General features: G+C 40.0%; 1 protein-coding gene across 15 annotated transcripts in view; it reads left to right on the plus strand.

Moving 5' to 3' along the window:
* Positions 1-26,463, plus strand: part of CELF2 (CUGBP Elav-like family member 2) — a 704,551-nt gene that overhangs the window by 339,914 nt on the left and 338,174 nt on the right. For 3 of the 15 annotated variants that reach the window (XM_066384967.1, XM_066384968.1, XM_066384970.1), the window contains exon 1: positions 20,851-20,954. The exons of 1 other annotated variant lie outside the window; for it this stretch is intronic. In XM_066384967.1, the coding sequence (XP_066241064.1) occupies positions 20,905-20,954 (50 nt within the window). In that variant the 5' untranslated portion in view covers positions 20,851-20,904. Of the gene's footprint in view, positions 1-12,885; positions 12,994-20,850; positions 20,955-25,447; positions 25,758-26,463 lie in introns of those variants that run through there. 11 more of the 15 variants (XM_066384971.1, XM_066384973.1, XM_066384972.1 and 8 more) reach the window with 7 other exon arrangements.

Consider the following 26,463-nt stretch of genomic DNA (forward strand, 5'->3'; position numbering starts at 1 on the left):
GTCTTGGTTTATTTCTCAGTTTCCACCCTCAGTACCCCTCCTGGGTGATCTCATCCGTGCAGGAAGTACTTCTCCTGCCTCCTCTACTCAAAGACCTGCCTGCGGGCATCTCAAGCTCCGTTCATCCCCAGTGGAATCAGTTATCATCCCTTCTATGCTATTTGCCTTCTTTTGTTATTTGATTTCCATCTCAGTTAGCTGTGTCACCATTTGCCAAATTGTCCATGTTAGAAACATCAGAATTGTCTTTGACTTTTCTGTTTTCTCAACTCCATCTATTTAGTTGTCCATATAATTGTTCTTCCACTAAAATAGAATGCACCCCCCCCTACCACTGGGGCACAATAAAGAGAGCTAAGCCTGACTACCATCTCTCCACTTCATGCAAGTCAGCTTGGGCCTTTCTTCATCTTCCAGGCCCCCAACATCCTCACTTGTGTAATGTGAATGATAATATTGATTTTATTAGATTACTCTGATAATGCAGTGATTTAATCTTATATGGAGCATCTCAAACAAGGCCAATAAGTAAGCAGTGGTCCGTGAATAGGAGACTCGACCTCACAGGCCACATCATCTCCAGTGTATGCAATGGCTTCCCTGTGGCCGCCCTGACTCCAGACTCCTCTCTGCTCTCAGTTCACACTTCATGCTGATACCAGAATTAATTTGTAGAGCTGCTTTAAAATTCTTTCTGGCTTCTGTTGCCAGCTGTGGTGTAGATTGCCATGTCCTTTCTGCCTCAGTGCCAGGCTACTTTCTGCCTCATCTCTATCACCTTTTTGGCCCCTTAGGAACTTTCCTTTGAAGATCACAACTTGTTCATGCTCTTAAACAGTTTCTATCTATAATACAACAAAATTTGTGTGTGTGCATGACAGAAATAAAGAAGTCAAAGTAATGTTTAGTGTCTTGCCCTGCAATGTTAAACAAAATAAAACTAACACTGGGGAACAAAATTTTTGTTGCATCCACAAACACACTTTTTCTTACCTAATTCGAGTGTGCTGATCTCAAATCTGACATTAGTTTCCCTCTCTAAGCTACAGTGTTTTTGCAATTCAAGATTTTAGGTTTTCATCTTATTGTAAAATTTTCAACATTTGGTTTAACATAATGAAGTAGAATGTCTTCTTAGGCATCATCTTCGTGAAAATATAATAATTTATATAATGCAGTAAATACACTAACACACTAAAAGATATGATTGCATCAGAATTTATCTACAATTTCAAAATAGAACGTATTAAAACACTTATTTTAATCATAAAATTTGCACAAAACTTATTTAAATTCTATTCGGGCAAAAATTTGCGTTTGTAGCTCTTGCGTTAGTGTACTTGTTGAGGACAATCTCGTTTGATGCTCCAGCAGTAGTCTGCTTATCACTAACGCTCCAAGATTTTGGGGAAACTTATCAAGGTGACTGTTCAGGAAGTGAATCTTAATGCTCATGTTACATCCAATTCGCGGAAAGCCAACAGCATCCTTTGAACCAGAAGTTCATAGTTTTCTGCTTTTTTGTTACCAAGGAAGTTCTTTGTAACTGCCACAAAAGACTGCCATGCTGCTTTCTCCTCCTTATTCATCTTCCTGGCACATTCTTCATCACGTATGAGGGTTCAAATTTGAGATCTCTCGAATACACCTGCTTTTATCTTCTCAAAAGACAAGGCAGGAAAAGCAGAAATAATATGTTGAAAGCACTCACTTTCTCTATTCAAAGCCTGAACAAACTGCTTCATTAAGCCAAGTTTGATGTGAAGTGGGGGAAAAATGATCCTGTCTTGATTAACTACAGTTCGTTCACAGTATTTTGCATCCCTACTTCCAGAGCTTCAGGTTTCGGTCACTCCTTCTGTGTCCAGTGTTTCTCCCGAGCTCGGCTATCCCACAAACACAGAAAGCAAAGATACTTCGTGAAACCTCTCTGTTGTCTTAGCAGGAAATTTACCATTTTAAGATCCACACAAATGATCCAGTTATGCTCCTCATGCCTCAGGAAGTCAAGGACAATTTTTATGTCATTATAATATTCTCGCAGAGGAGTTGAATAACCAATTGGAACCACTGCATAAACATTACTGTTGTGTAGAAGAACACATTTCAGACTCCTTTTAGAACTGTCAGGAAATAGCCACCATTCTGTTGGACTATAAGTGTAACACCTAGCTGGCTGAAAAGACTACTGATATTATGACAGTAAACAAAGTGTTTGTCTTCGGAAAAAAGTCCACAAAAATTTGTTCACGCTTCCTGAAATGGGATACTTTAGCTGACCGGTAAAGTACATTCTTTTCTTGAAGCCTGGAGGCTAATAACTCAGCTGCTTTCTTTGATAGGCCCAAATCTCTTACTAAGTCATTCAATTCGGGTTGGCTAAACTGCTGAGGGGTTAATGACTGCTTGGCATCAGAAGAAGACCCTTCAGATTCTATAACCATTTCCTCATGCATCTTATCAAAATACACTTGATCACCATGTTCACCTTCTTTGTCCTTAGAAGAAATAAAACCATTGAAACTGGAAGCGGAGTGTCTCAAAGTGTGGGATAGGTCATATTGCTGAAGGAATATTAGGATATGTGATCTTATGCCATTTTTTCTTGCCGATGCCCTTTGTATGGATCAGACAGAAATAACAGTCACTGCTGTGGTCCTTAGGTTCACGCCAAACCATGGGAATACCAACAGGCATTCCTTTGCATTTTCTTTTTGTCCAGTCATGAAGCATTTCCTCACAATTATGACACACAATATGAGGAGCCCAATTCTTGTCCTGATTGCCAAGGGGAACTTGAAAATAGGCAATATATGCACATGTCACAAATGATGAAATATTGCGCCTTTGACCGTGAAGTGTGTAACAGCCACATACATATATCACAGAAGTTTTCAGGACTATTCTTGCATTTACGCCTACTCGAAGAAGCCATGATTCAATCTTAAAACAAAATAAGAGGGTGTTTTTATCAGATAATAATTTTTTACATTTAGAAACAACTACAATTATGTAAAAGTGATGTTTGTAAAACATTAATTGCCTTGTGGTTATGTTCAATTCAAGAGTCGTTGCCCTTTAACTACAATTTAAAAACCAATGCATGCCATTAACTGTAACATAAAGAAATTGAAATTGCATAAAAAGCCCTGGCCGGTTGGCTCAGCGGTAGAGCGTCGGCCTGGCGTGCGGGGGACCCGGGTTCAATTCCCGGCCAGGGCACATAGGAGAAGCGCCCATTTGCTTCTCCACCCCCCCCTTCCTCTCTGTCTCTCTCTTCCCCTCCCGCAGCCAAGGCTCCATTGGAGCAAAGATGGCCCAGGCGCTGGGGATGGCTCCATGGCCTCTGCCCCAGGCACTAGACTGGCTCTGGTCACGGCGGAGCGATGCCCCAGAGGGGCAGAGCATTGCCCCCTGGTGGGCAGAGCGTCGCCCCTGGTGGGCGTGCCGGGTGGATCCCGGTCGGGCGCATGCGGGTGTCTGTCTGACTGTCTCTTCCTGTTTCCAGCTTCAGAAAAATACAAAAAAGAAACAAACAAAAAAAACAACAACAAAAAGTGAAATTGCATAAAAACTACAGCATGCACCAAAAAATGGATTTCAGATTTGGAATCAGCAGTGCAGAAATATATGGAAACAGTTCTAAAATCTCATGCAACGGAAAATGAAAAAAAAATTGTTCCCCAGTGTTATGGTTTTCATGACTTCTTACATTTAAGTCTTTTATCCATTTTGAGTTTATTTTTGTGAGTGATGTAAGCTGGTGATCTAGTTTCATTTTTTTGCAGGTAGCTGTCCAATTTTCCCAATACCATTTGTTAAAGAGACTGTCTTTACTCCATTGTATGCACTTACCTCCTTTGTCAAATATCAATTGACCATAAAGGCATGGGTTTATTTCTGGGTTCTCTGTCCTGTTCCATTGATCTATATGCCTGTTCTTATGCCAGTACCAAGCTGTTTTGAGTACAATGGCCTTGTAGTATAACTTGATATCAGGAAGTGTGATACCTCCCCCTTTATTCTTCCTTTTCAAGATTCTGAGTCTATTCGTGTTCTTTTTTGGTTCCATATAAATTTTTGGAATATTTGTTCTATATCTTTGAAATATGCCATTGGTATATTAATAGGAATTGCATTAAATTTTTAAATTGCTTTGGGTAATATAAACATTTTAATGATGTTTATTCTTCCTAACCATGAGCACGGTATATGCTTCCACTTGTTTGTATCTTCCTTGATTTCTTTTATCAATGTTTTATAATTTTCCGAGTACAAGTCTTTAACATCCTTGGTTAAATTTACTTGGTTAAATTAAAATAAAGGTACTTTAACTCCTTGGTTAAATTTACTTGGTTAAATCAAAATAAAGGTACTTTATTTTTTGTTGTTGCAATAGTGAAGGGGATTGTGTTTTTTTTCTTTTAATTTCTTTCAGATAGTTCATTGTTGGTATATAAAAATGCCTCTGATTTCTGAATATTAATTTTTAAATCCTGCCACCTTTCTGAATTCATTTATCAGGTCCAGTAGTTTTTTGACTGAGACTTTTGGGTTTTCTGTGTACAGAAACAGCAAATAATGATAGTTTTACTTCTTCTTTCCTAATTTGGATGCCTTTTATTTCTTTTTCTTGTCTGATTGCTGTGGCTAGGACTTCCAGAACTATGTTGAATAAGAGTGGTGAAAGGGGGCACCCCTGCCTTGTTCCTGATATTAAGGGGATTGCTTTTAATTTTTGCCAATTGATTATGATATTGGCTGTGGGTTTGTCATAGATAGCCTTTATTATATTGAGGTATATTCCCTGTATTCCCACTTTGCTGAGAGTTTTGATCATGAATGGGTGCTGGATTTTATAAAATGCCTTTTTTGCATCTATTGATATTATCATGTGATTTTTCTCCTTCCTTTTGTTTATATGATGAATCACATTGATTGATTTGTGAATATTGTACCAGCCTTGCCTCCCCAGAATAAATCCTACTTGATCATGATGTATGATTTTTTCCATGTATTGCTGGATCTGGTTTCCTAATATTTTGTTGAGAATTTTTAGCATCCAAGTTCATTAGGGATATTGGCCTATAGTTTTCTTTCTTTGTATTGTCTTTGCCTGGTTTTGGAATGAGGATTATGCCTGCCTCATAAAAGGAGCTAGGAAGTCTTTCCTCCTCTTGAATTTTTTGAAATAGCTTGAAAAGGATAAGAGTTAGTTCTTTCTTCTTTGAATATTTGGTAGAATTCACTTGTGAAACCATCTGGCCCAGGGCTTTTGTTTGTTGGCAGTTTTTTAATAACTGTTTCAATCTCATTTGTTGTAATTGGTCTGTTTAGGTTTTCTGATTCTTTGAGATTGATTTTTGAAAGATTATATGTTTCAAGAATTTGTCCATTTCACCTAGGTTGTCTAATTTTTTGGCATCAGACTGATTTCTGATTCTTGTTCCTTGCTTATAAACACATTGGCTTTCTCCAAGACATCACAAAAATCACCCTCCAACCTGCATTACCTTTCATTCTAGAAGTTTTATCTATTTATCTCATCTTCAGTGCCCAGTCCTACCTTTCCACAGTTCATCAGCTCCCAAACTTCAGCATTATGAAAAGTAGTAAGGGAAATATATATATTCATTTATCACTTCATTTTTTGTGTACCAATATAAATGTTGCTTTAAAGTTTAAAAAAGTAAAGTAAAATGATAAGCTTATCATTCCATCTCAATGAGTGTGTGAAGTCCTTAAATAAGGAACAGGACCTTCCTGATCTTTCTATCCCTTGAACGTTCTAGCCTAATGACTGTTCATAGCTGAGTACGGTAAGTTTTTCACCAGTTGTGTTATGTAACTGGAAGCCACTGAGATTAGGTCACTTAACAAAAAACAAAAACAAAAAAGTCTTCACAAAGAAATCCAGCCATTGAACAAATGTTTATTAAGTGTCTACCATATGCCACACATTATTCTAAAGTGGTGGTAAAAAGGATAATTTCCTGGCCTGACCTGTGGTAGCGCAGTGGATAAAGCGTCAACCTGGAATGCTGAGGTTGCCGGTTTGAAACCCTGGGCTTGCCTGGTCAAGGCACATATGGGAGTTGATGCTTCCAGCTCCTACCCCCTTCTCTCTCTGTCTCTCCTCTCTCTCTTTCTCTCTGTCTCTCTCTCTCCCTTTCTCTCTCCTCTCTAAAATGAATAAATTAAAAAAAAGGATAATTTCCTGTTTTTATGCAACTTAGATACAAATGTAGGAAAGAGACAATAAACAAGTAAAGAGTAGATGATGTAATTTCAGAGGTGATACATACAGAAATATAACATTTAAAGCACCTGCACATTTGACAAGAGCTTTGAGCATGCTATGGTTGTTGTGAAAGCATCTTTCCCAGACCATTTGGGCTTCTCTTTCATCTCTGTTATAGAATCACATGAATTTTTATCTTGATCTCACTTTTTTGTAAGGAAGACTTGTCTTCTCTATCCATGACCTTCATTATACTTGTGCCTTTTGACTTCCTAGGGTTCCCCAAGATCAAAACCACTAAGAAAGATGGATTCCTATGTATACCAAACTCTCCATGTCCATGGAGAACTCATCATGTTACAGAATCTCTGACATGACAGTCTGAGCAGGCAGAAAGGCAGCTGTGTGTGCATGTGTCTGTCTTAAAAATAGCAATAATAAACTTGGCTCATCTCCATGCAAATGTTAATGCCTAATTTATATATAGTCACCTGTGGCCTTCTCAAGATTTCTTATGTGCCCGAGGGTGGCCACTGGCTAAACTTCAGGCCAAAAATAATCGCTCAGTTTTGAACATGTTATTTCCTAAATTGTGAGAGTTCACAGACCAAAATTAGTTCTTTTATCAAGTAGGCTATTTTCATGGGAAATCCTTTACTTTCTTCATTCTGTCTTTAACACGCCTTTCCCCACATACACAGAAAGAGACTCCAAACCCACTTCATGGTGTCTGTTTTCATAACTTCTTTCCTTCATAGCAAGCAGTTATTATTACTCTTTATAATATTACCTCTTAAATTTATCTATTGCCTATTTTCAAGTAGCTACTTGGAACTCTAAGTACCTTGTAGTTTATTATTTATACCTACTTGTTGATAAAGATGACACTTTAATTTTAAGGAGCTTTTACAATTATTCTTGCTAATTGCTCACCCTCATGCCTCCCTCATCCTAAAAACATCACTATTTTGAAGGTGAGTAAGTTGCCCCATGGCTTATGGAAGAAATGTCTGTTTGAAACGTAGGGCCCTTGGGTTTGTTCTGAAGTAGTGACCACCTTCTTCTATAAAGTGACTTGGAGGTAATTATTTGAGTGCTCAAGTGCAAGGAACTCCTGTTACGTAGATCCTTAGATTTCCATCAAACCCTCTCTTTACTAACATTGCTGAGGATTTACGTTAAGCCAACTGTCAGTTTTATGTTTCAGGTTCTGATTTGTGATCCTTATGTCTTTTTGGCTTTGGAGGGTTTTCCCCTCAAGTCAAGGGGGAGCCCTGGAGTCTGGAAGAACAAGATTGCTCCATATTCCACCATATTCCATTCATTCCAGCTCCTGTTGAGTGCTGCTCTGGGCTTGCCCAGTACACAGACTCCAGCACCTTGCTTCAGCTTGCCCTTTGAGACCCTCCCTCTGGGCTGTCAAAGGTGGTCAGAGGAACTTGGTGTCTTCTGCTTGATACCGACTCTGGTTGGGAATTCATCCACTCACACGCAGGCTTACTAGCTTTACCAAGTACCTACTGTGCACACATACTGAGTATGCTGGAAATTCATTTTTTGTGGACCTTGGTCATTCCTTCAAATTTACTTCATGAATTAATACTCTGTGTGTTCTTTTTATCTTTCATAACAATATGGCATGTTTCTTAATTACACCTGGCAATTCTTGGTTTCCACAACAGTCTGAATGTGTGTCCCCCAAAATTCCTCTGTTGCAATCCTAATGCTTTGTGCAGTGGTATTAGAAGGTGGGGCCCTTGGGAGGTGATTAGATCATGAGGGCACAGCTCTCATGACTGGGATTAGTGCTGTTGTAAATGATTCCCCACAGAGCTCCCTAACCCCTCTGCCATGTTAGGAAACAACAAGAAGGTCCCAGCTGGCACCTTGATCTTGGACTTCCAGCCTCCAGAACCATGAAAAATTAAATATTTGTTGTTTATAAGACACCTATCCTGTGGTCTTTTGTTATAGCAGACCGAATGGGCTAAGTCAATATCTGGAACTAAGAACTAAATAGACGTAGTGTCCTTGGTACCTCTACATTCTAAGAGTGTTCTTTTAGGATGGGAATCTGAGAGGCATGCTAGTTGTTGTAGTGTCCCATCCTTCATCAAAGAACTAATCTGTGCTTCGCGACCTTATATCTCCAGCACATCTCATGTTATAACCTTCCACTGACATGGTACTTTCTACGACTGTGGTAATATAAATGTCCCAATGCGAAGACAAAACAGCAGAAAAAAGTTGGTGTCATTAATGTTGCATTTAGTAATTTAGTTTTTTATTATAGAAAATACTTATAATATATAAATGCACATAGAATATACCTTTAAAAATGTTTTAGGAAGCAAGAAATCTAGCTGATTCCCAGCTCACCCCGACGTACCACTTTGCAATACTTGTCTGGTTTTTCCCTCACCAAGTTTGCGTGACTATCTATACATTTAATTTATGAAGGTAAAAACATCTTTTTGGATATAGAGAACTTTGAGATAAACTGAGTTTTTATTGTCGTTCTTTGCTAATTATTCCTGTAATCCTTTTGAAAAAAAAAAAGTTCCCTACAAAATGAATAATCAGGATTGTTAAAAATTAACTGCTGTTGTAGATAACTCTCAAATAATATTAATTTTTCCCCAAAAGTGCTTAGTCTGTCTAGTTTTCACTCAACCTTCATTTGAAATAACTTTTTGAAAGGAATTGATAAATGCTAGTACATTTAATACAAGTTTTGTATTAATTTACTATGTATCCTCCAAGGTTATTACTCTCTCATTAGAAAAGGGCGAGGCTCATTACTCGACCCTCCTGAAAGCCCCACTTTGCTTGAGTTTCTGTGAGCACCTGGCGCTGCCACAGCAGGAGTCCCGCTGCCATGTGGCAGGGAGAACGCAAGCCCCTGGGTTTGTAGGCTGAGTTCTCATGCCCAGTCACTATTGCACCTTCTGTGGGCGAGCAGCTCCATCTTTCTGCCCTTGAACTTTTTCAGCCAAGAAGTAACAGTACCAGCTCTACTCACCCCACAGTATTGTTATGGGGTTAAATGAGCTGATACATAGAAAAGAGTCTTGACATTTAAAACATAATGGCATGTAAGGAATTCTCAGTGTTGTCCCCTGTGCCAATTGAATGCCTGAATTCAAATAAAAAGTTTTTTTTCTTTCTACATATTTGTTGAGGAAACTACATGAAGAAATTTTGAAAATAAAATACAGTTGACCAGTGAACAATGTGGAGGTTAGGGCATAGTCAAAAATTCATGTATAACTTATGACTCTCAAAAAATTTAATTACTAATAGCCTACTATTGACCAGAAGCCTTACCAATAACATAAACAGTAGATTGACATATATTTTGTATGTTATATGAATTAGGTGCTGTATTCTTAAAGTAAATTAGAAAAAAGAAAATGTTTTTAAGAAAACCATAAGGAAGAGAAAATACATTTACATTACTGTATTTATTGGGGGGAAATCTACATATAAATGAACTTCTGCAGTTCAAACCCCTACTATTCAAGGGTCAACTGTAGTCCTCTGTTGGTCAAATAAGTTTATAAATATGATATATATGTTTGCTCACTTATAGTTTGTATTGGGTGTGGGGACAGGCTGTAAGCAGGCAGGGTGGTTATAGCCTAAGGCTTAGTTATAAGACTAAGCTTTTCCCCACACCCTTGATTGATTGCATGATGTGGGGTGGTGCACTCTCATGAGGAATCCCATTATGCCTCAGATAAGTGACTTTGTATCAGAGACTTCTTTGTTTCTATATTGGATTAAAGGTTTTGATTTCTATACTATAAAGTGGGGCAGACCAGGAGCTTGCTCTCTCTCAGTTCCTGAGATTAGCATTAGAGAGCAGAGTGCAGAGAAAGGCCACGTGGAGGAGGCCAGGAGAAACAACCAAGATGGCAAAGTGCTGCATGAGAAGCCAGTTAGTGCAGAGTTTGTGCAGAGAGAAGGAGATGGGAAACAGAGGTGAATAAGGATGGTGAGCTAGAAATCTTTGATTCTAGGAAACTCAGATAAGTCAGTGGCTTTGGGAGCCCTGAGTAGAAAGGGAAGTGTCTTCCCACTGTGTGCATTTCTTGCCCGCCAGGTGCAAGCTAGGATTAAAGCTGATGGCCCATCAGTTTTTGGCTCCGTTGTTTCATTACCTTCTGTCTGAATCTAATGCAAACCTGCATGGGCCAGGTGGCTGTGATGGCCGTGGCTACTGGCCACACATCTTCTCTCCACAGTTCCAATAGTTAAAAATAAATTCATTTCTTTATTTAACTAATATTCATTAAATACCAGCTAAGGGAAAGTTGTTCAATTGGGTAGATGAAGAAGTGCAAAGATTAATAGAATCTGCATTTGGAATCAAAGACTTACAATACAATATGTAAATGTTAGAGATAACATCCTTCTCTCTATTCACTCATCTTTATAACCACAAGTTCAGCACGTACAACTGTTGGATAGAGGCCTTCAATCTGTCAATAGTGGAGTTTGGACAGGTACTACACTCTTCTATAGTGTTCTCATTATTTAGGTACCTAAACTAAAAAGGAAGTGGAGAGAAAATAAAATATTTAATGATTTGATGCAATTCTTGTTCTTCCTACTATGGACACAGAATTCATCTTACTATAGGAATAGCCCCCTATACTGCAGCACTGGCTTCCAATGCTAAGAATCTATTTATGGATAAGCAAAAACATTATTGCTATATGTTAAGACTTGCCTCAATAATCAGGCCACACTAGAAATTAGATGGAAGGGTAGAGAAAAGGGATTTCTGTCTAAGCAGTATATTTTACCTTTCTCTAGCAAGACAAAACCATGGCCAATGGCAGTTCGCTCATTCTGCTTTTTGTTAATATCAGCAGTGACAGAATATACCTAATATCATTAAAGGCTCTTCAGTTGTTTTTAAATATATTAGCATTTGTCGCCCCTTTTTCACTGCAGGGGCTACAGAGAGGGGAAGTGACTTGTCTCAGCACCCATCATAAATCCCTAGGGGAATGGCTCAAACTCTCTATATCCAAGTCCTCTCTGGTTCTAAGTTTATTTACATGATGTTTTTCTGTTTCTAAAACATCTTAGATTTTATATACTAGCTTTTCCTGGCAAGGCCATTCATTTTTATATCTACACTCTATAACTTTCATATGCTATCATGAAGGAAGGAACTGTAAACATACAGTTGTAGGGACAGGGATCTCATTTCATTATTTGACCTTTGCCAAGCTGTTAATCATGTTATCTCACTGCCTTCCAGAAATAGCCATGGTAACTGCTATCAGTCACCTTGGTGTATTGTCCTCGATCCAGTTGATAATCTAAGCAAGATCACTGTGCAATGGAGAGCATCACCCTCCAGAGTTCTTCATTTCTCTGGTTGTGGGTCAAGACTAAGTTCAGAGATCAGAGATCTAGCAAGATATTGATGTGTATTCAAGGTCTTCAGATTGGAAGAAAGTGGAGCACACCATTATTTTCCCCGCCCCACTATTATTCCTACAAAGCTTTAACTCCAGGGTATTACTGGGGAGCATGGTTGTGTTGGTGGAGGACAGGTGAAGTGCTTAGAGTTTGGGAGTGAGGAAACCAGTATTCAGTGATTGAGATCTGTTTCAGGCCGTGTTCTGCATTGTTCAATCCAAGCTGAGAACATTCTTGGCTTCCTGTTGGTGCACTCCTCTTGGAGTGGTGCCTTAGTCTGACTTTCGGACAACTGCCTATTCTGTCTGTAGCATCTCATCTTTTCTGTGTGTGTTTAACTTGCTGTTTTACTTGGCTAATCTGCACAGAATTCTTCTAATTCCAATAAACAGAAGTACAATGTGTATTTGCCTGGCCAACTATATGCTAACCCAGTGAGTATAATGAAGAAGGGAAATAGGTTTTTCTTATTTTGGAAAAGAGCACCTAGTTGGTGCTTTGAGAAAAATGTTTCCAGCGTCAGTTAGGACTTCAATGTGACCAAACAATCTTTGCCTCGCTTACCTCCTTGGCATGCCCTCCTTCAGGCTGATTATGGCTCCAATCAGCAGGAACTCTGGTGCCCACAGAGTTAAAATATTAACAAATTCCCCAATCTCTGTCATTTGCATCCATGACCCAGGGTGGGGCTAATGGTCTTGACCTTGTCAGTCTTTCTGAGGACAGGAGCAGAGTAGCTGATGAATCCAACTGTGAATTCGGTGTCCTAAAAAAAAGAAGCAAAAATTCTTTCCAGCAACCAACCTATGCAAAGCTTTTCTTAATCATCTGTGATGCCTGCTGATAGGTGATAGCAAAAAGGAAATGTGAAACTGGCTTTGCTATTAAATATATAAGAGAAAAGTAAAGGAGTCCCTATTTTTCTTTTCAATTTTTTAAGATGGCAATTAGGAGAACTAACACCAGCCAGGCTTCAATGAATGCAAACAAGACCCCTATAGGCAGCACAGTGTATTAATGTAAAAATATGCCTAGACAACATAACTTGTCAGAGAGGATTATTTCTACTTAGTGAATCTGCAGAAACCCCTTTGCTCCACCATTCAGAATTTGCCTAGAGAAGAGAGTGGGGCAAGAGAAAGAGAGGGAGGGAGGAAGAGAGAGGGCGCATGCATTACTGAGCAGCTACTGTGCCATTGATGTTTGAGCGCACTTCTGAACCGGCTTTGTTGGGACTATCAGTGTCTCAGTGCAGAAAGCATGCGCTGTCCCAAATCCGCTGTTACTATGAGAAATGAGGAGCTGCTTTTAAGGTATGTAGTGGTGGCCTTTGTTTTAATGTGTGTTTTTCTCCTTTCCAGAGCTGGCTGAAGCAATAATCATGCTCTGAAGCAAGTAGTTTCCTTATCTCTGAAGAGAGAGAGAGAAAAAATAATCCAGAGAGAGAGAAAGATAGAGGGAAACAAAATCGAGACCAAGAGATTGAGAGAAAAAGAGAGCAATGAGAGAAAGGAAAAAGACTGCTGTGTGAGAGTTCTATTTGCATGAGTTGCCTTTTAAAGCATATCATGTTTTTGCTTGCTGAGATTTGTGAGTAGCCAGTGGCTCGTTTTAAAGGCTCTGAATCTGGCTTTTGGTCTGTCTTTTCCTTTGCAATGTCTAAGCCTCTTTCATTATTATGCACTCTGCATGGAATAATCACCGAAAAAGGAGCTAAGGAGACCCCATATTAGACTTGTGTTCCAAATACTGCTCTAATCTGGATTTAGCCTACCTAGATTGTCCTTCTGTGTTACCAGGTTTGGATCACTTTATCCTGTTTGCCAAAATGTGTACCTGTCTAAAGACCTGTGTTCATGCATGGCGTCCTGGGTCCCTATGTATTGAAAACAAATATTTGTTTTCTGCATCTATGTTAGGGTTCTATTGCATAGCAAGAATAAGCCACCACTGACCTTTTGGGAAGCAAAGAAAGAATTATAAGAGAATTGGCATCCTGCTTTGAAAAATGTAGTCTTTTGTTTATTTGCTAGCAGACATTGTAGCACTGAATACATCTTTGGGTCTGACAATGGGACCGGTTGAACAATGGAGCTGTCAAACTAGCTTAATGCATGTCTGGTCTTTCTTTTTTTTTTTTCTTTTTTCTTCTTTTCAAAATCCTTTTTATCTGCTATAATCTTGTTTGTATAGACTATACAGAATGAAGAGCTTTTAGAACTGCTTGTTTGTAATTTTGTGCTTTTAAAAAATTTAATATCTGCTGTTCATAGAGCTTTTTGCATTTTGCAGCTATTTTGGTGGGATTAAGTTAGAGATTTATTGCTTACCTCCCTGCTAACTACAGAAAGATACGTATTGATTGAGACTGCTTGTAATACCATTATCATTCTGGCAAATACCTTGTTATCAGACATGCCTGTACAGTATTTTATGCTAGGCATTTTAAAATTTGCCTATTTAGTGGACTTACAAAATGTAGCAAGAAAGAGAAGTTAAGAGAAATATTTCTGTGTTTAAGTGAATTATAATTCTATGTTAAGTGAATTTAGTCTTTAGCTCCTCTTTTGGCATTCAGAGAGATAAACCATTTAGGAATTCAAGGACAAGTGAGAACTTTTGCCCTTATAATTTTTATCACAAACTATTATTACATAGCTTTTTAAACTGTTAAGTTTAAAGGTCTCTATGGAATATATTGATTTCTGATATATGGTTACATGTTCATAAAATACATTTTCACGCAGGGAAAACATTTTTCATGTCTTCAAAAATCTTTCTTTTTATAATATAATTATTGGTTTCTAAGGGTGAAAATGGTGAGACTTCAAAAAGAGAAAAAGGAAAAATCTGTTCTGAACTTCTCATAATATTGAAACTATTATATTCTATTCTCATACTAGATATAAAAGAATGGACCCTATAATATTAAATGGTAATTGATTTATTTACATGAAAATCATTTCATTGAGGTTGGTTTTTTTTTTTAAGATAATTTTTACCTAACATTTTAGTGTTTTGCTTTAATTAGCTGCTTGTGCCAGATCAATATTTTGAAAAATCTTAGTAGATTTATGGAGAGGGATTAGGACCTACTTTTTAAAAACAGAAAGGGAATCATTTTGAAAGACCAAATTTTTAAATACTTAGTAAATATTACCTCAGATTATATTATGGTTTAAATTGGTGATCTTACTAGTAAATAAGGAACAAGATATATTCCTTATGAAAACAGAGTTATGAAATACTGAGTATTTTTTAGAGTTTGGACATATATTTTAATTTTTTAAAGTTAAGTTGAAATATTACAAAATAATCCAGAATTCAAATTAGTGTTATAGGCTAAAATTTATTCAATAAATTGCCTTCTCAAGTATAGATTTTTCTATGGACAATGTATTCAGAGCCTGGGTGGACCCAAAGCATATTTGCAGTATAATGTATTTTTTAAGTTATCCATTGTGAATAGAGTAGATTTTAAATGCATACTTATTATGTTCTCTTACTTCCAATGGGATCTGAATTGCTCACTCCATTGGGTATGCCAATAATTGCTTTTAGGATGAACTCATAGAAGGTAATTGTGAAGCTTTATAACTGAAGCTGGCCCACTGTTGCCAGCACACCTAGATCCTGCTTTCATGGGAAATTTTCATTCTAAAACAAAGGTTGCAAAGCAATTTTTTGTGGTTTGGAAGAAAAGTACTCTCTTGTGCTCCCTAGCCTGTCAGCAGCACACTGAAATAAAGATATAACTTGGGAACCTCCATGTTGAATTTTTTACTAAATTATAATTATTTACCTGAAATTTATTCACTTGGATTTCAACATGGTCCTAGGTCCGAGAAGGGGGGGAATTCTGTCTCGCTTTGTTTGCTTCTCCTGTGGTTCAATCCACTTACCAGCTGGAATTCGGAGACCCCATTTCAAGCTTTCCACATACGTATTATTTTTTCCTTAAGCCTGATGGGGAAGTTATGAGATTGCCTGAAGTTGGCACACTTGTCTACATCTATTTTCACAACAGTAACAAGTTATGTAATCTGTATCCTGCCATCAATCTCTATGTGTGATGGTTCCCCTCGATAGTGACCTAAATAAATGTCAAAGTAAATTTTAATTCTAAGTCCAGACTTGCAGGAAAAGAACAGCAAAAGATTGAAACTGGGAAAATGACTTCTTTTGATAAAGTAACGATTGCACCCTGAGTTCCTACACATACAAGCCTCTGGAATACCGGCGTAGATGTGATCAGCAGACCACAGGCAGAGATTTGTTGTCAATATATTAGTATTCCTTTTTTTGTTAAAATAAAACCTCCTAGTTTTCTCTTTCTTTCTTTCTTTATTTCTTTTTCTTTTTTTAAATAAGCGTGTACAATTGCAAAATATCCCTCTGGGGCTGAAAAACAAAGAAGATTATTTGATCAATATTTATATCTGGAACTTTACAACAAGTACAAATTGTGCTTGAATATGTAGAAAGTCATTCCAAGAGTGAATCAATACTAATTATTGTAATCAGGGGGGTTAATTAGGTGAAAATGTGGCTGATGGAAAGTTCATTGCTCACTGCCCTGGAAACACCAGGGTTGATGAGAAGAAAGGTAAAACGCAAAAGGACGAGTGCTGTGTGGGAATGATTGCTCCGATTCAAAGGGTCAGAGTTTGTAGATGAAGAACATGGTTTGGTTTGCTGTAATCATGACAGTGAGACAATTAGAAATCTTCAACTGAGGTTCTGGTATAGAGATTTCTGTAAAAGTCATTAAAACTGCAGTTTGTTTAGTGGCATCTCGTTCAGCTCCTTGACATCTTTCGGCGTCTCTTCAAACAGTCACAAGCATAGTCTCTGTTCAGTTGCAATAATGCCTTCAATCATCCTTATTAGCCTCTGTGAGTTTCTTTTTATGTTTTGGTAATTCCTGGGGGATTTCCCCTTTCATAAAACAATTGATTGCTTCTCTAATGTTTATTGGCTTTGGGAGTGTTTCTGAACTCACAGTGACTTTTATTCTATTGGAAAGATGAGGCAGCAGTGGTTTGGAGGGGATTGAAATCTTTGGCATTTTCCTTAACTGACACTGGGGAGGGGAGACGGTGTCAGAGGAAGGAAAGCATATGTGAGGTTTTAATGTTGTAGCCCATTAAGACTCGAAATGAAGTGTCCTCGAGTTCTAGCTCCTTTCTGATCACATGGTATCAGTCTACAGAGATCAGACTGAGATGGAAGAAAGACATCTGCCTGTGTGTGTGTGTGTGTGTGTGTGTGTGTGTGTGTGTGTGTGTGTGTGTGTGTGAGAGAGAGAGAGAGAGAGAGAGAGAGAGAGAGAGAGAGAGGGAGAGATCGAGAGAGAATATGTGAACCTCCACTCAACTCAGAAATGTGCTGGTTAACCCTGATTTGGAATGAGGTATGCTTTGCTCCCAAACATGATCTTCTGTTCCACATGATATCTTTAAGGATTATCATGTACAAATATGTTTGTCTTTTCCATTGTATTCTTCTCACTGTGTGACTAAGCCCAAGCTCATTTTCTTATATGTCAAGACTGTCAGAGTTAATGAGAAATGGCATCTGTGCAGAGAGGATGACACGGGCCCAGAGTGACATGTATTACTGGGACAACTCGAGCTGCCACCTCAGCCCATTCCAAGTTGACCTGCCCATGATTGGCTGCTTGGGATTGTGATGAATCACTGGGGTTTACGAAGCAGGACTTGTCAGCATGCCCTCAGAGAAAACAAAACACTAAAATTTTCCTATAAAATCATTCAGTTAAACCAGCTTTGTTGCTTTGGCCAAGAAGAGCCTGAGATTTGGGGTTATAAGTCTGACACACCTACAATATCTGGGGCTTTTTACATGCCTGTTTTGAGAACGGTGGCAGTTGCAGCCGGTGAAACCTGCTGAAACCTCTGCATGGCACTGCTGGCTTCTAGCTGGCATGTGAATGACCAGAAAGGCACGGTTGTGCCTGATGCAAACGTAGGTCCTCGGATGCTTCACCCCTCCCGTGGGGCTGCCCATCTCAGTAACTCAAGGGCTGAACGCTGTGGGCCCACAATGTGATAGTCTTTGTCATGGTATGCTTTTCTTTAAAATCTTGGTTTGGCGCCCCAGCTCTCTTTGGGGTTCTGTGCGATGGCTGACTGCTCATTCAGAGGTGGTTGAGGAAGCTCCTCTGTAAAGGAAAGAGCACCAAGTTGGAGATGGGGAGCATGAGTTTCCCGTAGCAGCAGTTAGGGTTCAGTTTTTTCTACTCTTTGGAAACTGACTTGATAAAAAAGGGACAAGGACCTAATTCCAAGCCCCTGGCTGTTCAGAACCTGCTCTCCGTGAAGCAGAATCTTCGCCTTCCTTCTGGCTTAGGCTGCCGACCTTAGATGTAGAAGTGTCTGTGGAAACTCTAATGCTATAGAACAATGAGATTAACACCGGTTTTCTCTTCTCCTTCCCACCTGCCAGTTCCAGGTTTAAACAAAGATGGGGGGGAGGAGGAGTGTTACGATTGGAGATAAGGAATACCATCAAAACTCATTAACAGTCGACTTTATGCCTGGTACCACACTAGGTGGTGTCTTTTATCTAATTTAATTTCCACAGATATCTGAGAGTTAGTGGTAGTTCTATTATTCCCATTTTAAAGATAGGAAAAAAAAAATGAGGCTGAGAGGTAACATAACAGGCCTAGAGACACCACTCACAGGGGAAGGGGGTCTAACTCGGGACTCAGCCTCCTTCCCTGGCAGACTTGAGAGTAAAACGATTGGACATTTGACACTTTAAAGTCAGATCTTCCTCTGGGGCTGCATTTCCATGGACTTAGATATGTACACACCTCTTGGTTTTGCCCCTGCATAAGCTGTGCAATAAGAAAAGGGCGGGAAAAAAGAAGAATCTCAGTAGCTTTTTGTTTCTGAGTTCTAACCTCAACTCCCTTCTTTGCCGCTACTTGTTCATGAGGTCTTTGAATTAAAGCATTTTTCACTTTTTTCAGGCTCTAATCTGTATAATGGGAACAGATGTTGGAAGGAATAATGGAGACTATTAAAGCTTTATGCAATTGTAACATGACTTTTTATCTGTATAAGGGGCCAAATACATCACAGTGCAATCACAGACAATCTAGCAACAAAGATGTATTGTGCTTTATATAGGACAGTCTCAGCCATCAAGGAGCTCACAACAGTCATGAAACAGAAAGAACAGCAGGTAAGAAGGTATCAAGTGGTGTAAGGCAGAGGAGGAGTTCTTCAACTGGGCCTTGAGGGATGGATGAGTGAGAAGAGGGAAGATGTTCTTACAACACCCTGGGTTTATCTTGCTATTAAAATAAAATGCAAAACTAAATCCTCAGCCTCATCACCTTTCTATTTCAAATCCTCAAGGTCATTGACATCTCTCCTTCTCTCTAACTTTGCCATATTCCTATGAAATAGGGAAAATGTAGCTATTAGCCTCCAGAAAGTGTGAAGAGAATAAGCATGGGAAACACTCAGCAAAAGGTTTACACTTGGCATCAGAGATAAGACAAGAGAGGACACATTCCACCTAGCTTGGGCCACCCCATTTTTCCATGAAGGTTTTGGGTAGTGTTTTTAAGAGAAAGGTATTTTTTCCCCCTAATGGACTTCATGGGAATTAGCATCAAAAGCAAATTTAAATAAAAAGTCATTTGGGATTTATAAAAACCTCTATCATAAGCTAAAAATGGCTAGAGATTTAAACCATATTATAGGGAAAAAATGAATTTCCTGTGCTCAAAACCTTAATGTATTTTCAACCTCCATGTCACTTTGATAGCTTGGTTATATAATTGCTGTAGGAATAATTAAGCTAACACATTGTACTCCTTATCTGAGGATCAGGCTAGGTTTTAATTTTTCAGCCATTCATCCCTGCAAGGAAATGATGGCCACACATATGACAAAGGTCTAGCAATGAATCAAAAAATTAAATGACGTGTTCCCAGTGACCACCAACTCTTTGGCAGCATCAAATGCAGAATCCAGCAGGTGTGGTTCTTAAATCTTGTAATTTTTTCACTCAGTTTGAAAGTAGCATTTGCCTTAAAGAGTCTGGTTTGCACACATCATATCAGATGACATCTGATCCTCATAACCAAAAAGCTCTTTGATGGGGCTTGGTCATCTTTGGGGGTAAAGTAGATTTATGTATTTTGTTTTATAGAACCCTAGGCTTTTGCTCTCTTAATCCTCACTCTGATTTATTTGTTTAGAAACAGAAATTCAGCAAATGGGGCTGTCACACCTGCAGAAACTTCCTCTCCAGTCGAGATTTTGATTCTTGCCAAGGTCTGCCTCGGGCACCCCCCCAGGCTAAAACGTCCACTTCTTTTTCTTTCACCCCCACCTGTCGCTGCTTTCTCTCTGAACCTAGAATTATGCCTGCTACTGTATCCACCCAGCTGTTGTCACGCAGCTGTTGTTGTTGGTCAAACAGTCCTTTCTCCTTTTTTAATTTAACAACACGTGACAGTAAGACGAGAACTTTGGGTCAGTTAGGGAAACATTTGGTGGGGGTGGGAGTGTTGAAGGGCAGATTGCCAGGGAACTAAAAACCTCATTTGGGTAGGTATAAATTCTGTTCCTGCCGCCAGGCTGGCACCAGATAAGGGCAGCTGGTATAGTTTAACAAATCTCGGCATCTTCAACAAGCCACTGAAGCATTCCTTAGGAGGTTTTCTCCTGAGTGCCTTTGTGTCCAAATCGCCACGCTGGATAGACAGGCCCTTTTCACCTCCCTATCCTCTCTCCATTCTTCTCCTTCCCAATTTCCACATTCGATTTACTCGCGTCATTGAGAACACCGTCTTACCCCTTCCCCCGCCCCCGCCCTTTGGGAATGTCTGGAAGGAGGCCCAACTCCAGAGCAGCTGTTCCTTGGTCAGACATCAGCCTTGGTCAAGGCAGAGGCAACCTTGATTTCTCTGGCAGATAAGCAACCAACAACTCACTTCACTTGTGTAGTCACTGACCTCTTCAGGCAGGCAGCTGGAGAGGGAAGCTTCTGGCATTGTTTGGCTTCCATCTGAGAGAGAAAAGGGGGAGAAGGAGAAAGAAAAAGTTGAGGGTGTGGGGAGCAGAGAAGGCAGCAGCGGTCTAATGGAGAAAGAAGGGAAAAGGAAAGGCAAGTTAGAGGAGAAGGTGGTGAGCTGGCTGGGCTCTGGGGTTGACAGAGCCACAGTGTTAACCTTTGGAATGGAGGCTTCTGCAGACTCTAGAGGGGCACCCCATTTCCGAGCACGAAGGTATGTACGCGAAGGACAATCTCCAGTCTGAAGGCCTCTTCAGAAGGGAGATAAATGCACTATTATGTATTTTGCTTAAACAGATTCAGAAAATTACAAGATTGCAAAAGCCAGTAGCAGCTGTTCTCAAGGGAGAATGACTACTTAAAATTCCCATAAAAATGTAAAATATGAGTTTAATAACGATTTCATCTTTATTGGCATTTAATTTCACTTAAGTCATTTTTAAGATGGTGATAAAATCTCCATTCCAGAAGCTTTCAGAAGTGGGTGAGTAGAGGGAATAATAAGGTGATCATTTCAAACTTATGATTGGTGATCTAAGTATTTATTTTTTAGGTGATACTTTTATGGAGCTAAGAAATACATATTTATAATGTATCACATAAGGATCTTTTTTTTTTTTTCCTAATGAAACTGGGTAAGCCAAGAACAAACACATGGCCACAAATGCAGATACTCTCTAGCTACTTAAAATTCATGTGGATTTCAAATTTATTGGCTGGAAACAATGGGAAATCCCCTTATAGGGCCTGTATTCCTTGCTCCAAATGGCTCTGAACACACAGGGCTTTTTTTTTTTTTTAAACCATACAGCCCTGTTAATAAAATCTGAATTTGAAAATGTGATGGGGAAAGATGTTTTGGGCTCTAGTTTGTAATGATAAGCCAGAAGTGAGAGGGAAACACCATTTTGTGAAGGCAGCCTTTTGAGTAGACAGAAGAGTGCTGTGTCTATAGTTGTAGAGTTGATAGTCTGCTTTCAAAGAGATTGTGATGCATTAAGTTATGTATAGGAATACTTTTTTTTAAATGGATATTTGTCATAAAATACAGAGGGTTGTCTGCAGGAGAAGAAAATTATTTGGTCCTAAACATCAATTGCTATGTATCCAGTACCAGTCTATAAGTTATAGTATAGACTTTGTGCAGAGATGTTGAAAGATCTGTAGTTGAGGGATTATATTCTGGTTCATTGATTAACTGGGGTGACAGGAATAGGATTGTTTGATTTCAAACAGTGCATACTCTATGTACAAATGCATTTATTAGCACTTTGTTTTGGTTGAGGGTTTTTTGTTTTGTTTTGTTTTAATGCCAGAGATAATTCAGTGCTCAAACAATGACCATTGGACAAAACTCCATTTGAGATGAGGCATGAGAGGGAAAGGGGTTTGCTGGAATAGCACAGTGCTCCCGATTGCCTGCCTTGGAAGGCCACAAGTAAAAATGAGGTCACTCAGAAACTTTCCCTTGAAGTGCTTCCAATTCTGGAATTGCCTTTTGTTTGGGAAATGAATAGCAAGTTGAACTTTCTTTTTAAGGAGACAATTAGGGAAGGTAGGGGAATGGGCCTAGGGAAGAGCTCAAGGCTTTTCTACAATGAATCTAAAACCATTAGGAAATGTCATGGTTTCCAAAAGCCTGGTCATTAGCGGTGTCACCAACCAGGTGGTTTCCACAAGAGGAGCCCACTGATGGCCCCATCCTCTTTCACTGCTGTTGGTAACCTGGTCCTTCGCTATAAAATAGCTTCATTGAAGCCGAGTGTTCAACAGTAGCCCAGTGGAGCTGTCTGCCAAATAACTCCAACTGCCAAAACATGATACCTAATGGCTCATTACTACATGAAAATTAAAAATGAGCCCCACTGAGTCGGTTTCAGATTTTTTTTTTTTGCCTTCTGTTGAAGTGGTGAAATGAGTAATTTAAGCTGTTCATTAGATGATATTTGGTTGGGTTTTGTTTTTGTTTTTAAGGTCAAGAACTTCTGAAATTTGCGTACATGTACTGCTATCATGGAGACAAAACCCGATGGGGTGTGTGTGTGTGTGTGTGTGTGTGTGTGTGTGTCCAGTACTTACATCAAGTGCCTATACAATCACTACATTACTTATGGATTTGGCTGCCAAACTAATTAAATTCAACTGTGCCCCATAAGCTTTCCTTGGTTCACGTCATCACTGTATCCCACGTAAGAGTGATCTTTTATCTTGAACCTCAGTTTTGCTTTTTACTTTAAATCAGGCATCCCCAAACTACGGCCCGCCCGCGGGCGGCATGTGGGCCCCTGAGGCCATTTATCAGGCCCCCGCCACACTTCCGGAAGAAGCACCTCTTTCATTGGTGGTCAGTGAGAGGAGCACTGTATGTGGCAGCCCTCCCACGGTCTGAGGGACAGTGAACTGGCTCCCTGTGTAAAAAATTTGGGGATCCCTGGTAAAGCAAATGTGCTTTGAAAACTCTGGTACACTCTAATTGTCAAATAAGACAATAACCTATGCACTTGTAATTCTTTCTCTATGACCTACTTACACACTACTTCACCCTCCTTATAGTATGATTAAAAGCTGCTTTGAATCCGCGATTGCCTCCAGGGATTGGAGGCGAGAATTTAACAAACTGCTGAAAAGGCTTAAGTCAGGAAGAGGCTTCCCTACAGCTTCTCCCAACTAATTCACATGCAATTAAAGGAAAAATAAATATTTCAGAAGTGTACATGTTAATGAAGCTTTTCTATCTTATAGAATGTAGACATAGTTGGAGCTTTATGCCATAGCTAATTTGAAAATATTTTTTCTTTTGATTAATGCAGTTGTGCTCTGCTTCTGCTGTGGGGGCCGGTTCTGTTCATTTATTTTAAAATAAATTTGTTATACAGTCAGCTCATTATATACATTTGGGATTTATGTAAATAATGTATAGAAAACCAAGAACTGTAAAGGTTTATCTCATTTATCCAGCTAATTATTAAAATTATTGAAAGATGAAAAATTTCTTATGATTTCAAAGGTAGCTGAGGTAGGGAATAAATGTAACCTAGTATTATTAGGAAAAGTTTGGGCATTTTGAATATAAGAATTCATTTTATTGTACCTGTTTTTCAATTCCTTATGAACCTAGACCTGGTTTCTCAGAAAGGCAATGTTATCAAATGAAGGTTAGTCCTACCTATCCCTACCTCTGTCTTGAAACTAGAATTATCTTGATCAAAAGCCAGATATATTGTTCAGCTGAAGAAAGAAATTAAGTGAATTATGTAGGGTTGACTTTGAGTACTCCAGGCCTGTTACTCCATATTTCTCAATGTATCAAGCTTGGATTTAAAATTGATATGTGAACTTAAAGTATCTGTTTTCTTTCATAACCTCTAAAGATGGCCAGTTCTCATTATCACACAAGAAATTGGTGAGAAAAAAATATTTTTCCTCTATATTGTGGTGTCTGATACAGTTAACTATACATGACTGAGTTGTTTAACCCTTGTCTACTGTGCTTACCAAGAGGCAAAGTATTAATGGCTGCTCTGAAATTTATGATGTTGCTTTAGAATGTGAAATACAGTAGTCCATGAAGTAGTTTTATATACTGGGGACACTGAAAAGCTCAGTTTCATCCAAATAACCAAATGATAAAATATTGAGAGTGCTAAATTAGAATGCTACCATATAAATTACTTGTCTGTCAAGGATTTGAGCAAATCAGCTGGGAAAATCAAACTCACCTGCTTGTTTATTTGTAAGAGTTTTGTCATTTTTCTCAATTCCTACCAGTAAATCAGTCACAGATCTTAAATGGGTATTTATGCTTCATGGACATTATAAACCAATACTCTTTCATGAAGTCACTGTTGGTTTTTAATCATTGAATTATATATGAGGAAATGACAAATTTATCTTTTTTAATTTAAAATTTTATTTTTAATTTATTGTGTTGACACGGTTCAAGTGTCTCAATATAACTCTTACATCCTGATTTATTTTTTTAAAAGAAAACATGATTTATTACTGTTTCTTATTTTCAGTCCCTTATACTTCTTAGTGTTTTCAAGATGATACAAAAGGATACATAACTGTGCAGGTATGGATTCATCTTTCTCCTTAACCCTGAGATAAGTTCCTAAATGTCACTTGGGCCATTTATGAGATATTTACATTGGCTAAACCACGAATCCTATTTCAGTTACTGTATTATGGTTAGTTCATACACTGGCAAACAAACCACACCAGAACATTTAAACAAATACTTGGGATGATTCTGTGGCTTTGGAAATTTGGTTTTGACCGGGAAGTGAACCAGACACACAGTGGCAAGAAACCTGGCCATAGAAATGGGGCATTGCAGACTGAGTGGTGAGCATTCCGAGGATCCTAGGAAATTTCGGCTATTAAAAAAAAAAAAAAAAAAAAATCCTCACTGATCTGATGGGGAAAGGGGGAGAGAGAGTGAAGCATCAACTCGTTCACTTAAGTTGTGCACTCATTGATTGCTTCTTATATGTGTCTGACCGGGATCACCCCCCGGGATCCTCCACCCCACCCCACCTCACCCCCGGCGCGCTGGAAGGACAGTCTATCTACAGAGCTGTGGGACCAGGACAGAAGTCGCCTTTTTTAAAAAGCTGGTGAGCTCAGCAGCTCAGCTGCCCAGCCGCGGGCCTGGGGCAGGTCCCTCCGCCCCCAGGCCCGCAGGGGTTAAGCAGCGGCGCGCTGGCACGCAGCTCCGCCTCCGCTCCCGCACCTGGCGCTCCGCAGACCGCAGCCTCGGCGCTGGATTTCGGAAGAGATTGGCGGAGCGCGGGAGGGGAGAGAATGTGACAAGTGCGGACACCGGTGGCCGCCGCGGGAAGCCGTGCGCACCTGTCCCTGCCCATCTCGCCGCCCGCGGCCGCTCGGACGCGCGCACTGCCGTCCCCGCCCGCCTTCCGAGCGCCGCGTGCGCAGCGAACATGACTTCTGCCTTCAAGCTGGATTTCCTCCCGGACAGGATGGTCGAGGGCCGCCTGCTAGTTTCCGATCGAATGTGAGTGGGGCCTGGGGAGGGACGTGCAGCCGCGCGGGAGCTCTCCACGCGCCCCCAGCCGGACGGCAGCTGCCAAGTCGCCTCCCGGGAGCCCTGAGGAGGGCGAGGCGAGCTCGGCGGCTCCTCTGTCCCGGGAACGCGGGTGGCGGCTCCGGATCAGCGGCTTCCCCTGGGCTTTCGAGCTGGCGCTGGGCGCGGGTGGAGGGAGGGTGTTCTGACCTGCCGGGTGACGCGGGGACTGGCGAACGGGGCGCGGGGACAGGAGTCCAGAATCGGGTCGAGGACTGGCGAGTCAGGCCAGCGGGATGTGAGCGGGGACCGAGCGACGACCGGGTAGCGGGGCGCGGTGCCTGGAGGTCTGGGTTTGGGGACCGCCAGCGGGGCGCGGCGTCCCGGAGTAGAGTGCGCGCGTGCTCGCTCTTGTCATTAAAATGCAGGGCTCTTGTTGATCTGGTGGCCCATTTAAAGATCCCTTTTTACCAAATAACACGCTCATCTGACTTTCCGTTTGCAAAGATTTCTTTCCTGTGGTGGGAGAGTGGAAGGAGAGAAGAGGAAAGAAAGGGGGGATAAAGTGTTTGTATGTGTTGGGGGTGGGGGAAGAGGTTAATTATAAATCATTACAGCAGCTAGGTGTGCTCTATGGCAGAAATTAGTGGTAATATTTATGTAATCATAGTGGTTTTGTCAGATACGCAGCCTATAA

This window comes from Saccopteryx leptura, chromosome 5 (genome assembly GCF_036850995.1).
Source record: "Saccopteryx leptura isolate mSacLep1 chromosome 5, mSacLep1_pri_phased_curated, whole genome shotgun sequence".
In the NCBI taxonomy this organism is placed as follows: domain Eukaryota; kingdom Metazoa; phylum Chordata; class Mammalia; order Chiroptera; family Emballonuridae; genus Saccopteryx; species Saccopteryx leptura.